At 43.7% G+C, this 25,519-nt stretch overlaps 1 protein-coding gene and 1 long non-coding RNA gene across 4 annotated transcripts in view; one reads left to right on the top strand and one right to left on the bottom strand.

Moving 5' to 3' along the window:
* Positions 1–2,176: 2,176 nt before the first annotated feature.
* LOC117561816 overlaps positions 2,177–25,519 on the bottom strand; it is a 30,445-nt gene continuing 7,102 nt past the window's right edge. Inside the window, exons 2-9 of one of the 3 annotated variants that reach the window (XM_034239416.1) lie at positions 16,290–16,392; positions 15,367–15,480; positions 14,962–15,018; positions 6,963–7,100; positions 5,767–5,814; positions 5,514–5,627; positions 4,273–4,362; positions 2,177–3,157 (exon numbers count right to left, since the gene is read on the bottom strand). In XM_034239416.1, coding sequence (XP_034095307.1) covers positions 3,050–3,157; positions 4,273–4,362; positions 5,514–5,627; positions 5,767–5,814; positions 6,963–7,100; positions 14,962–15,018; positions 15,367–15,480; positions 16,290–16,385 — 765 coding nt within the window. In that variant the 5' untranslated portion in view covers positions 16,386–16,392 and the 3' untranslated portion in view covers positions 2,177–3,049. The remainder of the gene's footprint in view (positions 3,158–4,272; positions 4,363–5,513; positions 5,628–5,766; positions 5,815–6,962; positions 7,101–14,961; positions 15,019–15,366; positions 15,481–16,289; positions 16,393–25,519) is intronic. The other 2 variants (XM_034239417.1, XM_034239418.1) reach the window with 2 other exon arrangements.
* Positions 23,875–24,330, top strand: LOC117561817. Its single transcript, XR_004571453.1, has 3 exons — positions 23,875–23,957; positions 24,087–24,166; positions 24,278–24,330. It is a non-coding gene; the product is annotated as an uncharacterized LOC117561817 (long non-coding RNA).

Below are 25,519 nucleotides of genomic sequence, written 5' to 3'. Positions count from 1 at the left end.
AACTAAACCAAAGGAAATTTAATGACAACAGTATAAGCAAGCTATGTTCATGTTCTCTCAATAAATTAGTTATTGATTAGAGTTTAATCCCAATGCTGGTTCTTATTCAGTACCAGCAGATGCTGAGGAGGTTGACAAGACAAGTCAAGATTCAGGGTCCAGCACAAGGGAAATAGCAACTGAGTAGGGCAGCAACGTTGTAGATATTGACGATACATCCAGCAAGACGCCCCCAAACAAACTGGTATGGCCTGGCTGGGTGTTATAAATCACGACCTGACCTATGGTCCCAGTCCGGGCCCTGCTGACACATCACACACCCCATACACTACACACACATTACTGATGAACTGATATCACAATTGAGTTACTCTCTTTAAATAAATATACTGTAATTGGAAAATAATCATGTGTGGTGTCCTTGTTTTGTCCGTCCTTGATCCAGGGCTCCCTATTGTTGTATGTAGGTTATTCTTGTTTTTAGAATGAATTCAGTAATGGTGTAACACAAACATAATAAATCCTTGGATAGTGTTTCTCAAATGAAGGGGGAAATAATGAAATAAAGTAATGTATTAAGATCAGTGCAAGTTATTACTTTCTTCAAAAATACACAGACATTGCAGCACATCGTGTCACGTCTTTGTACAGCCTTTCTCAGCAGTAGAGTGCAATGTGTTGGTGAACCTTTGTTTCCTCCTGACAGCTCACTTAAAGGTATACTCAATTCAATAGCTTTATTAGCATGACCTCAGTTACATATAGTATTGCCAAAGCTCTGTATAGTTGCAACATCTATACAAAATATAAATATACAATACTCCCAATTGTGGCCAAAGGCAGACACAACTCTTGTCTTCAGATGTATGCTTGAGTGCAGCAAAATGTAGCACAGTGACTATTTTGTCAACTAAACATCATAAAACAATACATATTTTAGTAAAGGGGACATTATAATCTCCGCACATTAACTCTATATTTGCCTCCTAATGGTGCCAAAATGAAACGAAATAAAATAAACAATATATAGGGGTTGCTTTTCTTCTCTGAACTTCTATGTATACTGCATCCCTCCATATCAAATAACCATAAACAAATACTAAAGTCGTGTTCACTGCAGCGATCTATTTTACACACAAAACTATGAAAACTTGGTGATATACAGTTTTCTACTGGAGAACAAGGGAAGACAGGCTTCTCCTGTTTTTTCAGCCTTTGTTATCATTTGATAATTACAATATATATTCTTGTCTGTGGTTGTTTTTGCGTTCAGGGCATACAAGGGGTGTAACATTATTTTAATACCAAAACTACATTGAAATAGAGTCTCGCTTGAACAGCAACTGCGTAGCTGTCACATTACTGGGTTATTAGGTGATAACTACCAAAGTAAAATACTTCAGACGCAGACGTCACGTAGCTTCTCAGACGAGAGGGGTGGCGACGAGAGTGTCCGTTACTTCTCTCGCGCATAGTTCACGGCATGGTAGGCGACGATCGACACGTTAGTGAGCAGTGAGTTCGTTCATTGGCAAATCACACCTCATACCCTGCTCCACTGTGTTTGCGGCCTGAGCCACCAAACGCACGCCGTCTCTCAGAGACACCGGCGGTGCCCCGAAGGACGCCATCCCCGCCGCGAGGCGCGGAAAAAACACTACGAAAAAAGTATTAACCGTACTTGCAAAAGAGTACAAATATCCCAACGAAGATCATACAGTTAAAGAATGATTAAAACAGAACAACGAAATAAAAGTGTAAATCCTCTTCCCTCTTCAAAAACACACCTCCACCACAGAAGAAGAAGAAGAAGAAGAAGAAGAAGAGAAGAAGAAAGAAGAAGAAGAAGAAGAAGAAGAATAAGAAGAAGAAGAAGAAGAAGAATAAGAAGAAGAAGGGTCAGCATAACGAAGAAGAAAAGAAGAAAGAGAAGAAGAAGAAGAAGAAGAAGAAACAGTATAGGATAGATTTTGGAAAATCATTCAGTGCGTCTGAATACTTTCGCCCTCTGGTGACTGATTTAATTCTCCCAACTTTCAAGATAACAGGTCTAAAAATAAAAGAACAAACATGAATGAACAATAGAGAGTAGATTGCTGTCGTCATACTCTTGTATCAATGAATTCTGTAATAGCATCAAGCCAGTTTGAATGTGCATGAACACACTAAAAAGGTTAAAGGTTAGACAACAACATTTTATTTCAACAGTCAATTATGGCAAGAGCAGTTTGAGATATTTGAAAGGCAAAACAAAGTGCAAGCTTACATATTGGATCAGCCTGTAACTACAACACAGTGTTGAACAGAGTATCAGTGGAGTGAACATTTCCTCTCCCCCCTCGAGCTCAGAATCCTTCTCTGGTTTTATGTCCTCTAGATTTGTTCTACTCTCTACTTATTTTAGTGACGATATTATTTGAAGAATAAATGACTAGTAACACTGATCACCATCAGAACCACAACACACTGTAGTGCACTGAACACACTGAAACGTTGACTTTAATTCAATTAATTACGTCAACAGATATTCACATAACTGTATTAGGTTAGTTGAAACCCAAAACATTCCATTTGAATCAAAAATATTAGGTTCAACTTAATATGAATGCTTTCATCTAACCTAATACATTCATGTGAAATATGTTGACATAATACATTTAGTTAAAGTCAACATTTCAGTTTGTTCAGTGTGTAGGTGTAGCAGTGCTAATACTGAGTGTGTATTCATGGCAGGAGTGAAAGGGCAGGATGGAAACCTTGGACACCGTGTTGGGACCCCCACATTTCATTTTGACCAATTCTTCTGATGTTTATTACCGTGCACTGCTGTCATCAGCATTGGCTCTCACTTTGATTCATCGATCCTAATCAGAATTGAAACAGTTATTATTGTTCCGGTCGCCAAGAGGCTGACATCCATATTTACACTCTGACTGACATGACACCACAGGGAGGAGTGTGTGTGTGTGTGTGTGTGTGTGTGTGTGTGTGTGTGTGTGTGTGTGTGTGTGTGTGTGTGTGTGTGTGTGTGTGTGTGTGTGTGTTGAGTTCAGGGCTCTGAGGTCACATCTTCGATGGGCTCCACCTGGGGTTCAGTGGGGGGGGTGGAGATCTCCTCCATCTGATCTGAATCGGCCTCAGTTACAATGACAGCCACCTGTCGACACAGAAAGCAGATCAAACAGGAACATGAAGTGAATAAGTTAACTGAGGTTTGGGAGCAGGACCCCTCCTCAACCTCACCTCTCATCACCTGCTAAGTTACTCCAGTAAACACATCTCGCCTTGTTTGTCTTCATCACTCCCCCCCACACCCCCTGGACCATGCATCCCCTCTTTCGGCCTCCCTTAATCTCTTTCTATTTAATCCGGCACATATGTTTGTCTCATTCTGGGTAACGTTTGAGGGGCTTGAATTGATCAGGCAGAAACATGCCAGAGACCCCCCACCCTGAGTGTCCCTCTGCCTGACTGACGGAAGACATCCCTCATCCTTCTCTATCACTCCCCTCACATTCAATACCTCCTGAAAATAAAACCTTTGAACCAACTTTGTGTTGTGGTGCTTACTACTGAACAACATGTTAAACAGAGATTGAAGGGACTATACAGGACTCTTATTTCTCCACCATCAAGGTCATGCAAACACTTCCAGTAACCAAACGTATTCATCATTTGGTATGAAAACATTTACACTAATCAGCGCCTTGCCTTATTAATCAAATACAAGTACCACCAATAAAAGCACCATGTTGACACAGGTCCTCAGATAGCTTGACGATGAATTGCACAATAATCTAAGACCACAAACTAACTGTAAAGGAAATGTCCAATGCAAAGGATAAAATGTATGTCACGCCATGATGGACTGCCTGCTAAATTCTAGGAGAGATTTAAAAATAAACTTTCTCCTGAGTTTTTTTTAGGAATCTTACAAATGTAGTCTTGATAAAACTATTACAGTATAATTGGGTGATGCGCTAACATAGTCCGACTCCTGTGAAGTTACACATGTCTAGAAAATGAATCCAGATATATGATACAAGTGCAAAAATACGTTTTTATAGAGGATTAAAGCCACAACTTTTGAGATCTGACCAAAAATGAATATTCTGAATCCTGAGATTAAAGTCAGCATTTTAAAGTATTTTTTCTCAGAATTAAAAGAAAACTGTATTGTACCTATTTAACATTTCTAGCTTACAAAACAAAAGTCATAAACATATTGTTTATTGAACAAATAATATGTCAGTATCAAAGACTTTATGCTACCTGAGAAGTCTCGGCCACAGCTGGAGACACCTGCACAGCTGGAACAGAGGGGGGGCGGGTCTGTGGGTACACAGGCTTCTGTCTGGGAGCCTGCAGGACACACACACACACACACACACACACACACACACACACACACACACACACACACACACACACACACACACACACACACACACACACACACACACACACACACACACACACACACACCACACACACACACACACAGGTTTTAACTATGGGGCTACACAATATATCAGAATAAGTACTCAGTAATAAGGTCGTGACCTTCTGCTGCTCTTACCAGAGGACACATTTGTAATATTAAATATCTTGGTTCTTCTTCTTTTTAAACTGTAGTATGTGCTCATGTGTTTCAGTGTTGGTGTACAGGCTGCTGCCTGAATATGCTGAGCGAAAAGCAGCTTTTCCTATCAATCAAATCATTTCTGATCCTAAATATCTTGGTTTCTTCTTTTTAAGGACACATTACATAATACACATCTTATTGATATTTCTTTCCTCTTTTATTTATTTGCTTTGCATTTGATATTGAGGTAATCTACAGTAAGAGAAAGTAATCAGGATTTTAAAGTAACCCTCTCAACCCTGACACAACTACTCCCCCATATTACTTATTCTAGTTAAGCATGTATCTACGCTCCTTCCTGGGGTTAAATTGGGATTTGATATGTGGGAGGGCTATACTGTGTGAGGCCCTAAGTAACTGCTCCATTATCTGTATCATATCGGAGCAGAGATACACGTTCACTAAGCCAAAAAACTATATCCGGACACAGAGATCTGCTTTTTTAAAAATAAAGTCAACACATATCGACCTTAAATATATGTATTAAGAACGAGAAAAGTTTTAACATACCATTTTTTGTAAACATATGACAAATGTGCGAGGGTGATGACGTCAGAGCATCGTCCCATGTGCCGGGGCTGAGCCCCGGACAGCCCTGGCCCAATTTAACCCCTGGGTACTTCCATCTGAGTTACCTCAACATTACATTACATGACATGTCACTTGTTAGACGCTTTTATCCAAAGCGACTCACATACTCAACACTGAGGGCAATCCCCACAGGAGCACTTTGGGGTGAAGTGTCTCAGGGACACAACGACATGTTGACTGCAGTGGGGTTTGAACCTGTGCTCCCCTGATCCCAACACCAACGTACTAGTCCACTGTGCCACAGCCTCAACATGCTGCAGTATCAATAGGAGCATACCTGTGCCCCCCCCGCAGCCAGCACACTGAGCCCGAAGAGCATGGCTGTGATGCAGATCAGCAGCTCCAGCACCAGGAAGATCACCAGGGTCACCAGGATCCCGTCGATCAGCAACTGCAGAGAGAAGCCCCAGAGCAGAGGGGGTCAGGGGGAGCTGAGTGTCTCTGACCGTGACACTGACTTCAACACAAGTGTTTCTGTCTTCTCCATGCACTCTACTAAGTACGAGTTATAACAGTAGTCAGTCACTTACTTTACACTTTTGCTCGATCAGCCCGGTGCATTTCCTGAAACAATGTTGCTGCAGTGGACGTAAAGACAGAGAAACATGGAGTCTGCTTTTTCACAACATGTAGTGTCAACTATGAAAGCATGTGATCCTAAGGGTCAGTGAGGCTCTGTAGCCGGCTCTACGGCATGACAATTTCCATCAAGACTTGATTAATTAAGGTTAGTTTGAAACATTTTCACATCTACCTACACACCTATAAAGTAGGTTAGCTCTCGTCCTTACAGTTTTTTTTTCTTCAAATAACACATTTTTTGAAACTTTAACTTTAACATTTAATGTATTTCCTCTTTGTGTCTTCTCTGGTTTGACTTCCTGTCTTCTAGTTTTCCTGCCTGGGTGTCTGATTGAGTTCACCTGCTGTCCTGTGTTTCTGCCTCCCTTCTCCAGCTGTGTTTTGTCTACACAAATGTTATGTATTGTGTAATCTTGTGTGTGTGTGTGTGTGTATAGTCCCTACTCCCCTTGGTTCGTCTTCTCTGGTCCTGTCGGTCCTACATGTGTGGTGTATTTCGTCTCTGCCGGTTTCCAAGTGTTCCTTCTGTTTCTCTGCCACTTGTTTCCCACAGCCAATCTATCCTTGTTCAGTTTTTTTGATTTGGTATTTTTGCATGGTTTGTCCTTGTTTTTGTGTGAAATCAGCTTTTTCTTAATTAAAGCTTGATTTTGGTTACGTAAACCTGCCCCCCTCTCTAACTGCGTTTGGGTCCAACCTTAATCCGTGACAAACAGCTGGCAATAAGGGTTTGGCATTTTGAGCACCGGTGTTTTGTGTCCCTGACCAATAATTAACATTGTCCAGTGTGACTGCACAGGTGTTGCATATTAGTCACTGTTGTAACTATGGAAACACCTTTTGAGTTTCATCAAAACAAAGTACGAGAGTATAATCTGAGAGGGATTCTTTTGTTTCTGTCCTGCAGACATTGTTTCAGTCTTGCACCAGGCAAGACTCACATCTCACACTGAGGCAAGTTTGTATCAATGATCCAAGTTAATGTTGGAGATGTAGTTCAGTCATGTGGATTTAAGTCCTGAGGCTGTAACATAACTGTTTTGTTACATTAGTAGCTATATTCTTTTAGCACAGATTGTTTGGTCATCATTAACACCTTCAATCTACTTGTAAGTGCTCAGGTTGCAGGTTTAGCGGACATTACCACGGCGTGCAGCTCCAGCCGGTGGCAGTGCTCACAGTGGTACGAGTCCTGGCGGTACGGCAGGTGTTTGGACATCAGACCCAGGGCGGCGGTGGAGAACGCAGCACTGATGAGGTGCAGCACGAGCACAACCTTCACCTGCAGATCAGAAAGTGTCATGTTCAATAATGTGACAAAACACAGTGCTCTCCGATGCTGCAACTGTCTACAGCAGGGGTGCCCACACTTTTTGGGCTGGTGAGCTACTTTTGAAATGACCAGCTCACCGAGGTCTACCAACCACAAATAAAATCCCAAATTGCAAGGGTTGCTGAATAACACGTTTTATTTATACATGGGATAACTACAATAGGGCTGCAACAAACGACTCATTTGATAATCGATTAATCTATCGATTAATGAAACGACTAATCGACTATTCAGACTATTACTGTATGGCTTGCACAATTTCTCAAACGCTCTTATTTAGCCATCAACTTTTAGATGTAGCTTGAGGTTGTTTTAGGCATGTGGAAACTAACAATGAAGACAATAAAGATGAATACTTGATTCAAAAAGACATATATTTACAAAACTAACATTGCTTTTTATTTAAATTAAATAAATAATATTTCACATCAAAAGAAACAACAGTGTTTTAACAAATCGTATTAAATAATCTGATGACAGAACTGTAAACAGAATAGCTGAAACTTTAACAAACTAAATAACTGTTTCCTCTAATCATTAACCCATGTTTGTATCATTTAGTTAACTCTGTGTGTTGCTGCTAGCATACATAACACCTGACGTGGAAACGTTACTCGTGGCAGAGTCCTGCACGGGTCTGATTTTCAAGACCCGCTCCCGCCCCGCACCCGCGACGTACAATACCGAACCCGCCCCGCTACCCGCACATATTGCCAATTAGTTCCGCAACCCGACCCGACCCGTCGGCACAAGATCCGCAACCTGTCCCGAACCCGCATAGCCTATGAGCAGTGAAAACGTGCAATTATTAACACACGCAGTTGCATATTTGTCTCAAAAAGCGTGGGATGTTGGTTATTTTCTCCATCTAGGATGACACAAAAAGCCTCCCAGACGTTGGATTTCGCTCTTGAGGAAGTGTTATTGAAAATGCTGTATTCTCCACTAGAGAGCTTCACCTCAGCCATTTTGAATGTGGCGCGCACAGCAGCAGATTGATGCGCTGCAGAGGTTATGATTATGCGCGGTCCCGCGGGGGAGAGGTCTGAGGATTTAAAACATTCAACTAAATTACTATTATTTTAATATATTTATTATGCAATACCCGCGACCCGACCGCCATCATCTTTGTTTTACCCAGAACCGAACCCGGAAAAAAGCGTTTGAAAAAATACCACCCGCGAATCACCTTTTTTGCGGGGTCACACGTCGGGTACCCGCGGGTAACCCGACCGCGGGTACCCGCGGGTACCCGACCCGATGCAGGACTCTGACTCGTGGATGGGGGGCTACAGAGCTACTAGAAGACAGTCGAGCGAGCCCGATGCATTTCTCCGTCTGAATGTGGAGCACTTTTGCTAAATGTTTAGACAAATTGCTCGTGTTACCGCCCTTACATGCTAAACACTCTTAGCACGAGCATTGTCCACCTCAAGACGGTAACATTTAACCACACTTTGGAGCACTTCTCTCCGCCATCCCCGCCGTGTGTTGCTGCATGTAGCAGCTGCGTGTGTGTAAACGGCCCCGCCCCCTCGCACACAGACGGGGGAGAGAGATCTCGTCTGGATTGGAAAGATCGAAAATACACCGACCATAGACGCATTTGTTTGTCTTTTTGCATGATAGAAACGAGTTGGCGACACTAAGACTGCGAGATAATAATAGGCTACATGACCTTTTCTCTTCTCAAACTCGCTACTCGGAGGGAAGTCGCTGTCATATGCAGTGGCGTTTTCTCCCGGGAGGGCCAAGGGAAGCCAGGCTTCCCCTGTTTTTTCGGATTGTAGTTATAATTTAAATAAATAAATAAAAACACTTTGTTTTTGTTTCGATAATTCTCCTTTGCTGTGTGTTGCTGCCGGCCCGTCTCTCCCCCATTCTCATTGAGTATTTTACAAAGAGTGAAACAGCGCCCCTCTAGATGTTATGGTGAAACAGTAGATTGCACTCACTGTTGCAAGAGGAGGCCAGCCGAATCTGGCTTCCCTTGGTGAAAAAAAATTGAGGGATTGACCAATCAGATGAGGCTCACGTGATGCCCCTGCCAACCTGTAATTGGTCAGGGCCATGCCAAGGGAAGCCAGAGGCGGGTGGCTTCCCTTGCCTCACAATCCAATCAAATCGCATCAATTTAGTGTTGCAGTGACGCATCCTAAAATCCGGAAGTAAGCTGCGCTCGGTTTCCCTCATGTTTCCCTCGACAAAAAAGTAATGGGATTTCTCCATAGGATTTAGGAAAATAGCTCGAAATAAGGTCAGTGGGAAAACGAACCTGTTAGATAAATTCAAGTTTTGTTCAGGTCGGATAATATCCACATGTCTACCCTACTTTTATAATTTTCTAATCATAAATCTAATCGATAGAAGATAGATAGCGTCACTGCACCACCCTCACCGCCATTAGAAAGTAGCAAGCAACTGAAGCAAGTGCAATTATGTAGGGTGGAGATTTGGAGTATTTAATCAAAAATAATTGTACTAAACTTCCGCTACAGCAGCAACAACAAATACAATATGATGACAGGCTGAAAAAAGGAGGCGAATCGGACGTAAAACGTTAAAGGTCTCCTGATGTAGTTTGTGAATGAATGCTTATTAGAGTTTCGGCTGGAGAGTGCGTGCGGACCTGTCGGTTAGATAACAGGTGTGTGTAAGTCCTGCATCTGTATGATACAAATGTGTGTAAAATGATAAGCACTCATCTGGTTACGTTATTACTTTGACCACCACACCCCCGACCCAAAGAAAGGACGTATTATTGGCTTCCCCTAATTTTTTTCCTACGCCACGCTACTGGTCATATGCCTTGTGAACACTCCGATAATGCCTCTCCACGTTACCTTTCTTTGGCAGAGCGACGCTTGCTTTACAAATAAGGCAAATAACCTTTGAATGTGACATCACAACAAAATATTCTTCCTCCCATTCCGGGTGGAAGTGGTTTGTCTTTAGCTTCTTGCTCGGTCCCGCACTCATTTTGTTGTTTGTCTCTTGAACTTCATTTGAGTTTTCCTGGCACTTGACTGATTTTGTATCGCTTTGCATTCTGGGTTAACAGACTGGAAAGCGATAGGTCGCTTTTTCTGTCAATCAAGTAAACTCCTGAATTAAGTGTCAGGGAGGCCAAGGGAGGAGGGATCAAAACCTGTTTTGTCTATTTTAACGGAGCTGGATTTTTTTTTTTTATGAATGACTCGCGATCTACCAGCATTGCCCCCGCGGTCGAAGTACTGGGCACCTCTGGTCTACAGGCAGCACTCTGCAGCAAGCTTCACATTTGGCCTCCATTGGCCAGTAATAATGAGAACGCTGTATTTCATTTACTTTGCAATAAAAGACAATGATCTTCCATCTTACACCAACTATGAAAATCATTTTCACAGACAAACACATAATACAGTAACGCATTGTTTAAAACAATGTTTCAAATATGAAATGTTCTATGTTCGAAAGATAACAGATTGTAGAGTTATACAGGAAAGTGTGCGGAAATGGGTTAACATTTTAGCAGTTCCCACATATCGTGTAAATGTTCTTCCAAAGTGTTTTGAAATGCCTCAAATAAGGTCTGTAGCATAGACTGTATATATAAATGGATGTAGTGTCCGTGACGTCACCCCATAGAATCTGCAGAGTTGCCGACAAGCCCTTAGTAGGCGGAAGTCGGCCACTAACGGCTTGACAGCAACGTCAGAGTCTAATCCCGTCTGCTCCACATAAGGGCAAAGAGGCGGGACCTGCTGCCTCCGAAACTGGAAGTAAACAGAGCTAGCTCAAGCTAAGAAGCTAATGCCCGTCCACACAGCGGCGTGCGTTGAAGCTTCCAACGCTTCTGCCCATTCACTTTGAATGGGGTGACGTCACTTTTAGCCGAACTGCATTTTGGGAAGCGGAACGTGGAGCGTTGCTGGCGTTGCTCGCTTCAAAAGTTGAGCAATGTTCAACTTTTGACGCCTCGATGGAGGCGTCAGCCAATCGAATCATATGCCAGTACAAGCTCTAGCCAATCCAACCGCGTGCTTGTGTGTCTGGGGCGGGAGATTCATGTGATTGGTTGTTGGTCGAGTGTCAGACACGCCCGCCGGCAAGCGTCAACGCCCGCCGGCAAGCGTCAACGCACGCCGCTGTGTGGACGGGCCGTAAGCGAACATGAAATACATGGATTCCAAGTTACTGCTAACAGTGTAGTTCCCCTATATCAGTGGTTCTCAAAGTGGGGGGCGCGCCCCCCCAGGGGGGCGCAGAGGAATGACAGGGGGGGCGTGAGAGACCAGGATGAGAAATGGTTATTAAAAAAAAATTAAATAAAAAAAAAGATAACAAAACAAAAAAATCATATTTTTTAAAATGATTGATTCGAAAATACGTCTGGGTCTCTGTGTTTTCATTAAAGCTCTGTGTGTGTGTGGAACGATGTTAGCTTCTGGTGCTAGCGAGCTACGCTAACGGATATAAGGAGTTTTTTTCAACAACAAAGTGGAGGAGAGTGTTATCAGTGTTATCTCAGTGGGTCTCAAACATTTGGTCACAATTAATGTAAACAATTATTCCGAGGCACACGTTTATATGATCATTAGCTATAAAAAATAAGAGAATAAATAAAAAACAGGTATGAAATACTATATGACATTAAAAAATGATAAAGTTTAAAAGGGGAGTGATTTGTAAAATATCCATAAAGAAATAGTAAATCTGTTTACAGTTCTGTGTTGAGAGATGTATCCATAGATCTCTTCATTTTGCTCTCAAGTGCACCAAGATTGATGCTTTTAACTTCAATATTTAAAAATCTTCCTGGGGGAGCTTGCCCCCGGACCCCCCTATGTGAGGTCCACACACCACCTGTAAAAATAGCACTTGACCCTGCTTACAACTTATATGCCGTGAGCTGATTATCGAGCCTTCATTGTAACTGTCACAACTGTGTATATGCGTGGGGAGTGTTGCAGTAGAACATTCAACTGTAGCTCCCGGTACATTAATGGGAAACGCTAAATGTTTGAGCACCCTCTATGAAACATCAAGCTACCCCACAGTACCCCCAAAATAAATCTCTGACGCCGCCACTGAGCCTGACTATTTGTGTTGGGGGGGCCCGACTTTTTTTTTTCTCCAAAGACTGACAGAAAACAAGTTTGAGAACCACTGCCCTACAGTATATAAACGTTACATTCATAATCAAATGAGACAATCTGCAAGAGAATTAGCTATATTTTGTTATTCTGAATGCTTGTCATTCACACGTTAAGAAAATAAGTACCGATACATAGCAGAACAATTGTGGCGATGTTCAGCTTAATAAGCGTTGTTCAACATAATTTATTTAGCTGATACTACAGCAGGCGAACCAAGTCTGCGTTTCGCTGCATTCCATGATCTCAGTTATAACGACGGACTCCACCGCCCGGACCTAACGGAGCCGCAGTGGGCTAGCCCCCTGCGGCTCCGTTAGCTCCGGCGGCCACCACTGGGATAATTGGGTCCCCTATTAACATTTGCTCCCGTTTAGCATTATGGGCGTCATAGCCATAGACTATAAAAGTCTTACCCAAGGCTGAATCATAAACTAAAATGTATATGTATGTATAAAGGGTTACGTCCTTAGCTGGCTAATAAGTAACAAGCCTAAGCTACCAAGCACACAAACACCTGCGAACGGGTTAACATGTATAATATTATCATTTTAGACTTCTTGGAAGTTCTGTTAGTACATCAAGCGCACAGCACGACATTTTAATTGTCTGGTATTTGTAACAATATTCCCCAAAAGGCACAATCACCACGAACACGGCTAAAGCTAAAGGGTTGTAGCCTCTATGGTTGTAGCCTAGCAGAGTGGACAAGTTGCTGTTAGCTGACAGTGAGGCATGTACGTGTCTATCAACGTGACCACGCCCTCATTTATGCAAAAACGTTAAGACCTAATATAAATAAAAGGGTCGTGTTAGAAAACAATTCACTCACAGATCCATAATCATGAAGGTGGAATCTAACTATATCGATAATAAAATGCATGGAGCCAGGGGTAGAAACATGTTTTTTTCTGCTGTAAAGTTGGGCATTTTAACATGGGGGTCTATGGAAATTGCTCCTTTCTTGCAGCCATCGCCTATCGGCCAATATATGAACTGCAGTGTGTGGCACCTTCCGTATTGGCCGTCCCGGCTGTTCCCCAGAGTTTGCCGCTTGGTCTGTAGTTAACACAAGCTGAAGAGATTTGCATGTTTTGTACTAAACATAAAATACATCAGTAAATACCCTGCTGGTGAATGTCTGAAGCTTCTGTTTGTCTTCAAAACAGTAGTTGCCAACAAGTGGCTAAAGGGGACCACTAAACATCATCATCCAAAACATTAGCCGCCTTTAGCTTAGCGGTTGTGATGTGCAGCCATGTGGACCGTGACTAGCTCTTTGAAAGCCTAACATTAGCTTTTTACTATTGACGATTATGTTTACCTTTCAATAATCATAAAGTGGTGCTAATATGTGGAGATTATCCTGCTGAACAAATGTCTAATGGGCGGTGCGATTACATGTAAAAATCAATGTAGAGACGCAGACAGACGCAAATTCGCTCCGACGGCGCGCATTAAGCGGTTTGATGCGAATTCCGCGGCGCGATTGAGGCGATTGAAGGTGGCTGCGACAAAACGCTCCGAGTTAAATGTGTTCAACTCGAGCGTGAAATTCGCGTGACGCAATCTCGCGGTAGCCAATCAGCGGTGTGGATCTCAGGCCTGCCGTCACTGACGTTGAACCACAAAATCAAAACATTAGCCGTTAGCTGTTAGCACTCAGAGCTCACAGCTCCTCATATCTGTTCAGAAACTAGACAAAAGTTAAACAAGTACAAACCACAGACTGTCTGTGTCATGGCGAATACAGTCGCTGATTTATTTCTGTCTGTATAGGCTGTTGTTGTGAGTGTGGAGCAGATACAACGTTAGTTTAGCCGGATCGATCCGACATCCATTCAGAAAACACGCATTTTAAAAGGTTTTCGCCTGCCGTCTGTCTGCAGAATTGTCAAAACATTAATTCATGGTTTTTACTAACCGGTATCAGTATGTTGTTACTTCGGGATAATTTTGAAAACATGTATTACTGTACAATTAAATCACGGTCAAATATGTTCATTTAAGCCAGCGCGTCTTGATACGAGTAAACACGGCTGACAGCCGCGGTGAAACCCGAGCGTTTAGAGCGATGCGATTAGAGTGAGGCGAATATTCGCATCGCGTCCGGTCTGAACGCAGCATAAGTATCATAAATGTTTGTTTGCCACAGAGATTATGTTCTGCAATATACTGCAAACCAATGGAAAAATCCCATTGCATGTTGTTGAGGGAGCCCTTGTGATGCTAACTTTCAGGCCTGATCTAAAGAAATATGTCACGCACGCGCGCACACACACACACACACACACACGCGCATGCACGCACACACACCTCCCTGTGGTGTCATGTCAGTCAGAGTGTAAATATGGATGTCAGCCTCTTGGCGAACGGAACAATAAGAACTGTTTCAATTCTGATTAGGATCGATGACTCATGAATCAAAGTGAGAGCCAATGCTGATGACAGCAGTGCACGGTAATAAACATCAGAAGAATTGGTCAAAATGAAATGTGGGGGTCCCAACACGGTGTCCACGGTTTCCGACACTCACACTCGCACTGTTACAAACACTTTAACACACCCTCATACACTCATTAAAACACATCAACACACTCTTATAAACAAACACACTCTCCCACACTAGAGGCGTCAGGGTTGTGTGTTGTGCAGTGTGTCGTGTTGTCACTCACCCAGAACAGAGTGGGTCTCCTCCCACTGTGGACCAGCACTGAACCAGACAGGGTCACCTGGGGGGTCACAGTGCACGGCATTTAGAAGAAACATGAGTTTAATAATAATACATGGGATTTTTATAGTGCTTTTCCAAATGCTCAAAGACGCTTTACATAAAATCAGAACCGAAACAATACAAAGAAAACTAAAAAAACATAAACAGTAGTCCTAATCCAAGTACGGAGTAAAAAGGGGGGGGGGGAAACATCCTCTTGAGAAGGATTCAAGAGTGTTGGCCTTTCGAATGTGACTGGGAAGGGAGTTCCAGAGGGAGGGGGGGCTGCAGCGTGACATGACATGTTCATGTTCCTAAATTAAATCTAGATGAGAAAGCATGGCAGCATGATGTTCCGCTCACTCACCTGTATGACAACCACCAGGAAGAGGGCCACGTCTCCTGTGAAGTGCACCTCGTGGACTTGGAGCACAGAGGCACTCAGACAGAGGATCAGAACCCCGATAACAATCTGGATCGCCTACAGGGAGGGGGGGGGGGGGGACAGGTGATCAGCACTTTGAGTCCAACAGGTGCATTCAGATTATGGCAAAACATCTGAAATTCAGAGCCTCCTATGGAGGAAGTTGCACTGGAGTAGACTTTTAAGTCAGAATCCAAGACCAAGTCCTCTCTCATTTCCCTGTGTGAGGTTATCATTACAGTGTTTCTCCCGCAGTCTGCTGGTACTTTGTACAGGATGCATGCAGGATTGGGTTACATTCAAAAAGTATCCTGTTACTATTACTAGGTACCTGTACAAAATTGTTAATCAGTACCCTAATCTGAAAACAAAATATAAAGGTATGTAACCTGATTACTTTCTGTTACCTCAATATAAAATGCAATGGATATAATAAGATAAAAAAACTAAATATCAATACGTTTTTTTTTACTGAAGTGTATTATGTAAGACAACAGAACAATGTGACCTTAGGAAAGAAGAAGCCAGGATATTTAGGATCAGAAATGATCTTATTGATAGGAAGACCTGCCTTTCACTCAGCAGATTCAGACAGCAGCCTGTACACCAACAATGAAACACATGAGCACATCCTACAGTTTCAAAAAGCAGGAATCAAACCTGAGCTGACAGGAAATGCTCCGTTTTAGTTTAATACACACAGTTAAGCTCACACACACTATTTTATGAACATACAGGTTCACCTGCTGAATTAAAAACAGAACAAATGAAGCAAAGAAAGTGAAAACCATGAAGCAGATTCAGGCAGTAGAAGTATAGACTCCCAGCCTGGATGCATGTTGTGTGTTCTGGTGTACAGGACTCACCCCCAGGGTCTTGGGCTCCATCTTGAGGAGGGACTGCAGTTGTCCCGGGGAGAGGGACGCCACTGCAGGCATGGGGTCTTTGTCATTGACAGACATCGTGCTGCTGGTGGACAGAGGACAGAAGAGGGTTCAGTCAGAGACGGAATACAGCTGATACATAGAGAGGAGAGTTAAAGGTTTGGGAAAATAAAGACAAAAGGATATGGACAGAGACAATGATGTCTCTGTGTTTGACTTAATTCAACTGATATGTTGGTAAAGGCAAGGCAGCTGTGGTGGAAAAAAACGAAATACATTATACATTTTGGTCATATTGGTACTTTACTTGAGTATTTCCACATATTACTACGTTATACTTCTTCTCCGTTACATCTCAGAGGCAAATATTGAACTTTTTTCCACTACATTTATTTTAACACAGTTACTGTGAACAGTTGTTCATATATAAACACTCGATAAGCTGATATGGTCTAATGCAGTACTGTAATACTAATCTGCACAGTATTTCTAGTATCTATATTTTGACCATTTGAACAAATACAATACTAAAATGCACCTACAAGTATAAAAACAAGATTAAATAATATTCATTCTGCATAATGAGTACTTTAACTGTTATTACTTGAAGTACACTAAAGATAATACCTCTGTACTTTATATTATTCTGAAATAGGCTCTTGTGAGAAGGAGTATGAGATTTCTTATTTAAGTTACATTTTGAAATCAGGACTTTTACTGGAAGTGCAGTTTTTTAAGACCATAGCATTTGTACTTTTACTTGTATAGGATCTGAGTACTTCTCCTAACACTGGAAGGCAGAAATGTAAAGGAGGATCAACCTGCCAGCTGATTGATGTAAACATTGCAGTTTCTAACTTTGTGTTTGCAAAGATCTCTTGAGGAGGAAACCCTTTGAGTCTCAGAGACACAGGCCTGGTCATACTGGTGTGTGTGTGTGTGTGTGTGTGTGTGTGTGTGTGTGTGTGTGTGTGTGTGTGTGTGTGTGTGTGTGTGTGTCAGGTTTAGAAGACTCTATGCTGACATCCACTGGTGTTAGACAGGAAGTGGAGGGATGATGGTGTTATTTTTACTCAACAACGAAGGGTGGATTTGATTTTGTGTATCTTTGATTTTAGATATCATGGGACTCCACTTCTTAATCCACAGAGGATTTCAAACATGTAAGAAAATATCAGAGAACATGGGGCTACAACACATTTCATCTTATTTCAATTGTAATCCATAGCATATAGATCCACCCGTTTTTTAGTAATTCAATTTTTCAAGATTCAAGATTCAAAGGTTTATTGTCATAACATATACACAACTACTGTGTGATTATGTAATGTATGAAACACTTAGATCGCAGGTTCTTCAACAGTGCCATTTACAAGACATAACGAGGGGTTATGTATGGTAACCCTTGTTATATAAGCACAGGCGGAGCCCTCTACTGGACTCTATGGGTACTACCTTATCATGCAGGCATTCACCTACTGAGACTTCTATAGACGTAGCCGGCCCCGGGGCGGGCCTACCTGAATGCGCGTGCATCTCACCGCATAAAAGGAGGCCTCGCCTCCTGACCGTCATCCTACACCTCTCTTCAGCGAGCGGTATAGGACAGACAGTGCCCCAAGTAGAGGGCTCCGCCTGTGCTTATATAACAAGGGTTACCATACATAACCCCTCCTTATATCTCTCACAGGCTCCGCCCTCTACTGGACTCTATGGGTACAGTGGGCGGAGCCCCGATGTATACACGCACTGTCGTCCAGCACACCGTTCCACCTCACTGTCCCTGACCGGCTTTAGCAGCCGCTGCGCCTCACTCACCTCTCCCTCCGTTGTAACCGTGTAGAAGTCCGGGCTGCGGCTGACAGAGCACACCCAGACGCGCTTACCTCGCGAAAAGTGTGCTCGGAAAACAGTGTTGAGGGCTCCCCCCCTTCCGCCAATAGGCAGACGGAGAGAGTCCCCAGCCCTGTATGGGCTCACTATGCAACACCTCTCCCGAGTCCCTAAGGAGCACGGGGAGAGCGCAAGTGCCCCCCATGTCCCCACACTCAGACACTGACCCCGTGCAGAGTGTGTGTGGACTATAGTGTGGAGGGCTCTCCCCTCCTGCCCCCAGGCAGGCGAGGAGAGCCCTCCAGCCCCGCACTACGTCCCCCGGGACCCTCCAGGGGGCCCAGAAAAAACGTAAGCTTATTACGCCCGGGGAAGGGGTCAGATGCCCACTGACCCACAGCCCCCCCCCTCCTCACCAGTCCTGTGTTGCCCCAGCAAGCACATACGAGGATAAAGAGCCAGACATGTCCAAGAGATAAAACTTTATGAAGGGGCCTGGCGTTGACCAAGATGCCGCCGTGCATATATCCTCCACACTCACACCGTTGAATAAGGCTGTTGACACAGCTTCAGCCCGTGTGGAGTGTGCCGGACCCCCGCGGGGCAGGCTCTCCCCGCCTGTCCGTAGGCATGTGCAATGCACTCGCAGAGCCAGCCTGCCAGGCATTTCTTGGACAGAGCTTTCCCGGTCACCCCGCCCCCGAAGCACACAAACAGCTGTTCAGTGCGTCTAAGGGCAGCCGTGCGCTCCACATAACATGCTAGCACACGCACCGGGCAGAGGAGGTGCAATTTAGCTTCCCTTTTTGCACCAGGGCCTGAATCTCTGTTGAGAGGAAACCCATCTCCTCCTGGGATGATTTACCTCTCACATGCCTTTGAATGGAGGTGGGGTCCTGTCCATCCACTCTGATAGCACACAGCTGAGTTTCCATTTCCCATAACATTGTGTTAGGGGACAAGCCCTCAGCTGTGGGGCCCCAGCTATGAAGCTGTGATACTCCCTGGTGACCCGTTCCGCCGCACAACTCCCCGTGAAGTAGGGTGGCCATACGTTCGGTTTTAGGTCGGACAGTCTGGTTTTCAATGTCTGTGTCCGTCTGCCGGCGCAGCCTTGAGCCGGACGCTCATTTGTCCTCCTTTTGAGGTCATCCCTATTTTATACTTTTAGGGTATAAAAAAAAATAGACAATTATACAAAGAAATACAAATAATAAGTTATGTGTAAGTATATACCCCCGTAAGACTTGTGGTCTTACAAATTATTGGCTGAATGCGATGTCAAATAAATATCTTGTATTTCATTGGTTCATAAACGTAAACAATTAGCATGTGCTTCTTGACGTCACGTTCACTGCAGGGCACTGTGGCAGAGAGTGACGTTAGCGCTAGCCGACTAGCTCATGAGCCAACTCCACCTAGTTAGCGGTAGTGTTAAACCGCAGAAATGCCGAAACGAAAGACTTCATTTAATCCTGAATGGTCGAAAGAGCATGGATTCCTCACAAAAAGCCGAAAGGACGACTTCCATGCTTTTTGCACGTTGTGTCGTTGCGATGTGGACGTAAGCAGCAAAGGAAACGGTGCTGTCGACAGACATGCTAACACAGATAAGCACAAAAGCAACGATCAAAGCGCAGGTGCCTCTTCACTTTTATCGTTTTTCCGTGAAGCTTCATCGCCTCAAGATGACAAAATCTCTGCTGCAGAACTTTGTAAAGTTTATCATGCCGTCAAGCATCACCAGTCATACAGGAGTGTAGACTGTGGAATAAAAGTTGATCGCACAATCTACAACGACTCATCAATAGCAAAAGGGATGACCTGTGGAAAAACAAAGGCCAAAGCTTTGTGCGAAAATGTCCTAGCACCCTACTCTGTCCAGACGCATGTAGATTATATAAAAGAAAATGAACTGCATTATTCAGTGGCAAGTGCATGATGCATCAAACAAAGGTACGATCAAGTGTTTCCCCATTGTACTGAGATATTTTCACTTTGAGGAGGGCGTGAAACATGCACTGTTGGATTTTTACAGTGATAGCAACGAAAAGTCAGAAGCTATAACAAATCAGCTGCTATCTAAACTGGAGATGTCTGGACTAGATGTGAAAAAAATGTCAGCATATGCAGCAGACAACGCCAGCGTTAACTATGGAAAACACAACAGTGTTTATCAGAAACTGAAACTGGCTCAAAAAGACGTGCTCGCTGCAAACTGTTTAGCCCATATTCTGCACAATGCAACAAGATATGCAGCAAGCAACTTGGATATTGACATTGAAAATGTTGTGCTTAAGGTGTATAGCCATTTTAGCATCTCAGCTAGCAGAACGGCGCAGTTGAAGGAATTCTGCGCGTTTGTGGAAGTGGAGGAATGCAATCTGCTGCGGCACGTTGTCACGAGATGGTTGTCTCTGCTGCCATCTATTGACAGAATTCTGAAGTGTTGGAGACCCCTGACCAGCTACTTTCAGAGTCTAGGTGAGGAGGAATGCTCCAAGATGTTGTGGAAATGCTTTGGAGAGGATGGTAACGAAGTATCTGAGATGTATTTTCTCTTCCTCAGTCACATTCTGAAAGTGTTTTCAGACTGCATTGAAGCACTTGAGGCCAAATCATTCAGCATAACCTCTGTGGTTAAGGTAATGACTGAACTGAAAGGGAAACTTGAGAGAAGGTTAAAGGACACATTTTTTGGCTTTGCTGTGAACAACAAACTCAAGCAGCTAACCCCTGATCTCGCAAAGAAATGTGAGGCTGATTTTCTTGTTTTCTATGAAAGAGCCAAGAAATACGTGAGTGAAAGGTATGACTTCTCTGAGAACAGCTTTCATAGTAAAGTGTCAAAGCTTGGCCTCACAACTGCTGTGTCCTATGGAGAATACAGTGATGCAAAGACATTGACATGGATGGACTCTATGAGGAATATGGCATGGTGGAAGCTATTCTCAGCTCTTCAGCAATGGAAGGATGCCACAGTGAGGAGCGGTATCTCAAACTGTTTTCCAAAGCAGAAGTCCCACTTGTGAATCTGAGGAAGGTCAGCGCCTATATCTTCTCCATCCCATGTAGCAATGCCCATACAGAACGTGTGTTCTCAATGATGACCTCAGCATGGAGAAATGAGAGAAATCGTCTGGATGTGGACAGTGTCAAGGCAGAGCTGCAAATTTGTGTCAACTTCACATTTGAGTGCACAGACATGTACCAGAGACTCCTTACAAACAAAAAACTCTTGGAAGCAGCCAGGAAAGGGCAAAAGTATCGAAAATAGACATTCAACTTGTGGTTAGTACACTAGTCTCATTGTGTTTTGAGTGTGAAGGATTATGTGAAGCCAGGATAAAAACTAAAAGATAATCCCAAAGTGTCCTCCTTTTTGGTGTTATGGAAATGGCCACCCTACCGTGAAGAGAAGTTCTGCTCATGGAGGGTCGACACAGAAAGGGTAGATTTCTTACTGAGGTCCCTGAACGCACCGCTGCACGCTCTTGTGGAGTGCTCCGCGAAGACGGCTCGGTGCCGGCGCCTCTCCCTTCGTCTCACCGTCACGCTGCGCTCCCTCGTCTGCAGGGAAGCCTGTGGAGGAGCGCGCTGCGGCACCTGAGGAAGAGCCAGCGGTAGCATGCGGCTAAGCTGCACCCTCTCCTCCTCTAGGCGGCTGAAGCGCTGGGTGACCGAGGATATCGATCCATATAGCCCTTCCGTGGACACGGGGGCTCCAAAGAGATCCTCTCGGTCCTTCTTGGATAGGGCGGTGAGTCCTAGCCACACGTGACGCGACGCCACTGTGGCCAAGGACATCACCCGCCCCGCTGCGGCGGCCACTCCATGGATCAGATTATTCATCTGACCAACGCAGCGGTCCGGGCGGGGGTGTCCGTCTGAGGGGTAAACAGGGAGACACCTAACACACCGAGATTATTCGCCGCAGCCGCCATCTGTGCCCCGAGCCTGAATATTTTATCCAAATATTCTAAGGTGTCTCGGTCCTGCGGCAGCGGGGTCAGAGGTTTCTTTCCCTCCGCCCAACCAGCTGCCTGCGGAAGCAGATGGGCCGCCAGACTCTCATCGAGGGGGGGCACACCGGGACACGCCGTGTCTGAGCGGCCCTGCAACCTGATGATACCTGCCATGGCTGCTATCGGGGCCTTCGTCCTCAATGGCTGCCGCCACGTCGCCTCCACACACTGCCAGATATCAGGCACCGGGTCGAGACGAAGGCCGGCTGCGCCGGATGCACCGGGCCGTAAAACCCCTGTCGAGGGCGGTTTACTGGCCTCGGTGGCAACGGTGGGGGGAGCGGTAGGCCCACACGCTCCGCCGCCAGCGATCAGGCCAGGGCAGGGAGTGGTGAGTCTCTTTCTCTATGGGCTGGTTGCACAAGATGGCGTCTATCAACTTCCGGCAGCTGGGTGTGCGGTTTTAAACTTCCGGTCTACAGTAGAGCGGTAGAGGGAAGAGCGATAGATAGCGTAGAGATAGCGAGAGAGATAGCGTATAGATATTATATAGGCACTATTTTACACTCGATGTCTCCAAGACCTACTGAAGGTTAACATCAGTGATGTACATCGGCTGGTACAAGCGGCAGGCTCAGCCTCGAGGAGCAAAAGAGAAAAGGGGTTCAAGATGTAGCTACATATCCAGCTACGTCGACAATTATGAAGGTAAGTGACAAACAAAGCTGTAGTTACTGGCTAACTTTGACAAATGTACAGTCTTGATACAGTGTAAAGCGTTTTAATGATATACTATTACGTTTTTTGGATAACATGAATGATGTAAATTCCCCACAGTTTCAAACAAAGATCTACCTTCAGGGAGAGTGAGCATCAGGGCTAGCTGTTACAGGTCCATGAGAAAGCATGAAAAGCCTCACGATCTCAGAGTAGGGAGGAAAATAAAAAGTGTTAATCGGTTCAAAGCCTCAATCAGGTTCATGTTCTGGGGTTTTGATGTGGCTAGAGTAGGTAACCTGTGATTTAGGATTCAAATAAGCCCAGCTAGCTGACGTGCTGCAACAGATTACATAGTGACAATACATTTGCTCACATCAACTGGTAGCTAGCTATGTGTGTGTAGCATGAAGGGGCTACAGATTTATTTTCGTTTTGTAACCCTCTCGTGTAAAATGATAAATACATTAGCTAAACCCAAACGTAGCTTTCATCAAAGATTCTTAATGAGAGGTTGAAAACCGTCTCTGCTTTCATGGAAACCCCAGAAACTGGTTGTGACGGCTGCTGTTCTTTACTGAATGGTTAGTATAATCCATGTAGGGTCCAATTATTTGTGTTGGCCAGTGTTAGGTAAGTGCTGGTTTTGTACCCTACATCTATGTTAAGCTGTTCAACGTTCTACTAACACTATTTTATGTAGTTATAATATAAGATAATACATTGAGAGAGCTGAGACAGGCTATACAAGCGTATCTGTTTGAATGTCCTCAAATTACAGTATTCCAAACAGCAGAACTTCTGTGTATGTGATGTGACTGACAACCTGACATGGTTTAGCCTTTTCCCACACCTACTACTTGCCTGATCAGCCTGCTCTCAGCTTTCTCATTTGTCTGTGTTGTATTGAAGCAGTGTCCTAAATGTAAAATGTCTGACATTTTGTTTTAAGAACTGTTCACCTGTGGAGATTGCAGTGACAAAGTGTTCCTGTGTAGCTGGAACAGCACTCTGCAACCACAATGTTGCACTGCTGTTCCAGACTGCACACTACTCCACACTTTACCTGGCTGCTGTCCCCCCTGTCCTCAGCTGCACTGAAACAGAGCAGCGATGGCACAAGCCAAGAACCATGGTAAGTACAGTATGTGTTCACAACCAATCCACGGTTTAATGAGTATTTCCTTTGTGCCAAGAGCTGATTTAGTATGTTGCATCAACGACCTTTTCAATTCATTTGACAATTCTTTTGTGTAATTAATAGGGTGTGAAACCAGGCAGAGTGAGTGACATGGTGTTCATTTCCACTAAGCCAAAGCAGTTTACAGTTGCTGACGGTGTAAGGTCATATCTATTGTCCTAAGTAATTGTATGTAGCCTGCTACAACTTTGTGATTGTTGTCTGAGTGTAAGATTGTTCTTAAAGTCCTAATTATCATATAAACATGTTCAAAGGAGTACACGTTACAAGGCCGTGCGGGGGGAGCTGCCAGACCCAGATGTCCTCAAAGTCAGCGAGGCTACAAGGACTTCTCAGCAGACATCGCACCACGAAAAAAAAAACGAATGGCTCACTACTCAACTCAACGACTAACACTCTTTCAGAGGATATGTTGGAAACACATTATATATATTTTTTGCATCTACTTTCTGGATATTGTACATCTGTTCATCTGTTATATAAACTAGCATTACTTAAATATGCAGAGACTAATTGAAATGTTTAAATATGTATTTTCCCCCGATATAACATCAACCTATGTTTTGTAAAAGTTTATTAAATTAATCTGTAAAATGTTATCATATTGTGGATTTATTAAATGATGTATTTTCCTTTGTTATTTATGTGTGCGTTTGTTTTGAGGATATCATTCATTAGTACCTAAACATAGTATGGTATAACTGCTTTTTGTAATGAAATACACAATTGGTTTGGGAGCAATAAATCTTTTAATCGTTGTTGCCCAGGCTTGCCCAAATGAATGGAAACTTATCTCCCGATTATAACATTGTGTATAACTTGCTGCTGTTAAATAGCGTCAAACTATGTGCAATATATACTTTATATACATATGCCATCTTTAATAACTGTAATATATATACCGGGCTGCTAAATCCTAAGAACTGCTTCAGGATTTGATTTGTAGATTTGATTTGTTTTTTATCTGTATTTTTGAAAATTATGTAACTTTTTATCTTTTTTTTAGCATATTGTTTATTATATTATAACTTAGTACTTTTTTTAGCATATTGTTTATTATATTATAACTTAGTACATTTTAACGCATGTAAGATATTCAACACTAAGCTGTCTGTGGCTCTTTCCTGCTGTAACTGCACATGTCCCCTCTGTGGGACTAAAGGTATTCTGATTCTGATAACGGGACGAATTTGTACAAAGGGGCACAAAGCAATGTAGTGCCGACTTTCTTACACGCTGGAAGGCCAATCGCTTTTCTTTACCCCGAAATCCCCTCATTCTTGCTCTCGGTGTGACATAACAAACTGTCAAGCTGTCAAAACTCTGTACTCAAACCGGAAGTACTCAGCCGCACACCCAGCCGCCGGAAGTTGATAGACGCCATCTTGTGCACAGAGCCTATAGAGAGGCGAAGTCCCTTCCTTTCCGAAAGCCTCCATGGGACCCCGGAAGCGGAAAATTATACATTGAAGTCAATGGAGAGAGAAAGGTTATCT

This window comes from Gymnodraco acuticeps, unplaced genomic scaffold, assembly GCF_902827175.1.
Source record: "Gymnodraco acuticeps unplaced genomic scaffold, fGymAcu1.1, whole genome shotgun sequence".
Lineage (NCBI taxonomy): Eukaryota > Metazoa > Chordata > Actinopteri > Perciformes > Bathydraconidae > Gymnodraco > Gymnodraco acuticeps.
Note: the sequence above shows the minus strand (reverse complement) of the source record. Positions and strands in the feature narration are given on the sequence as shown.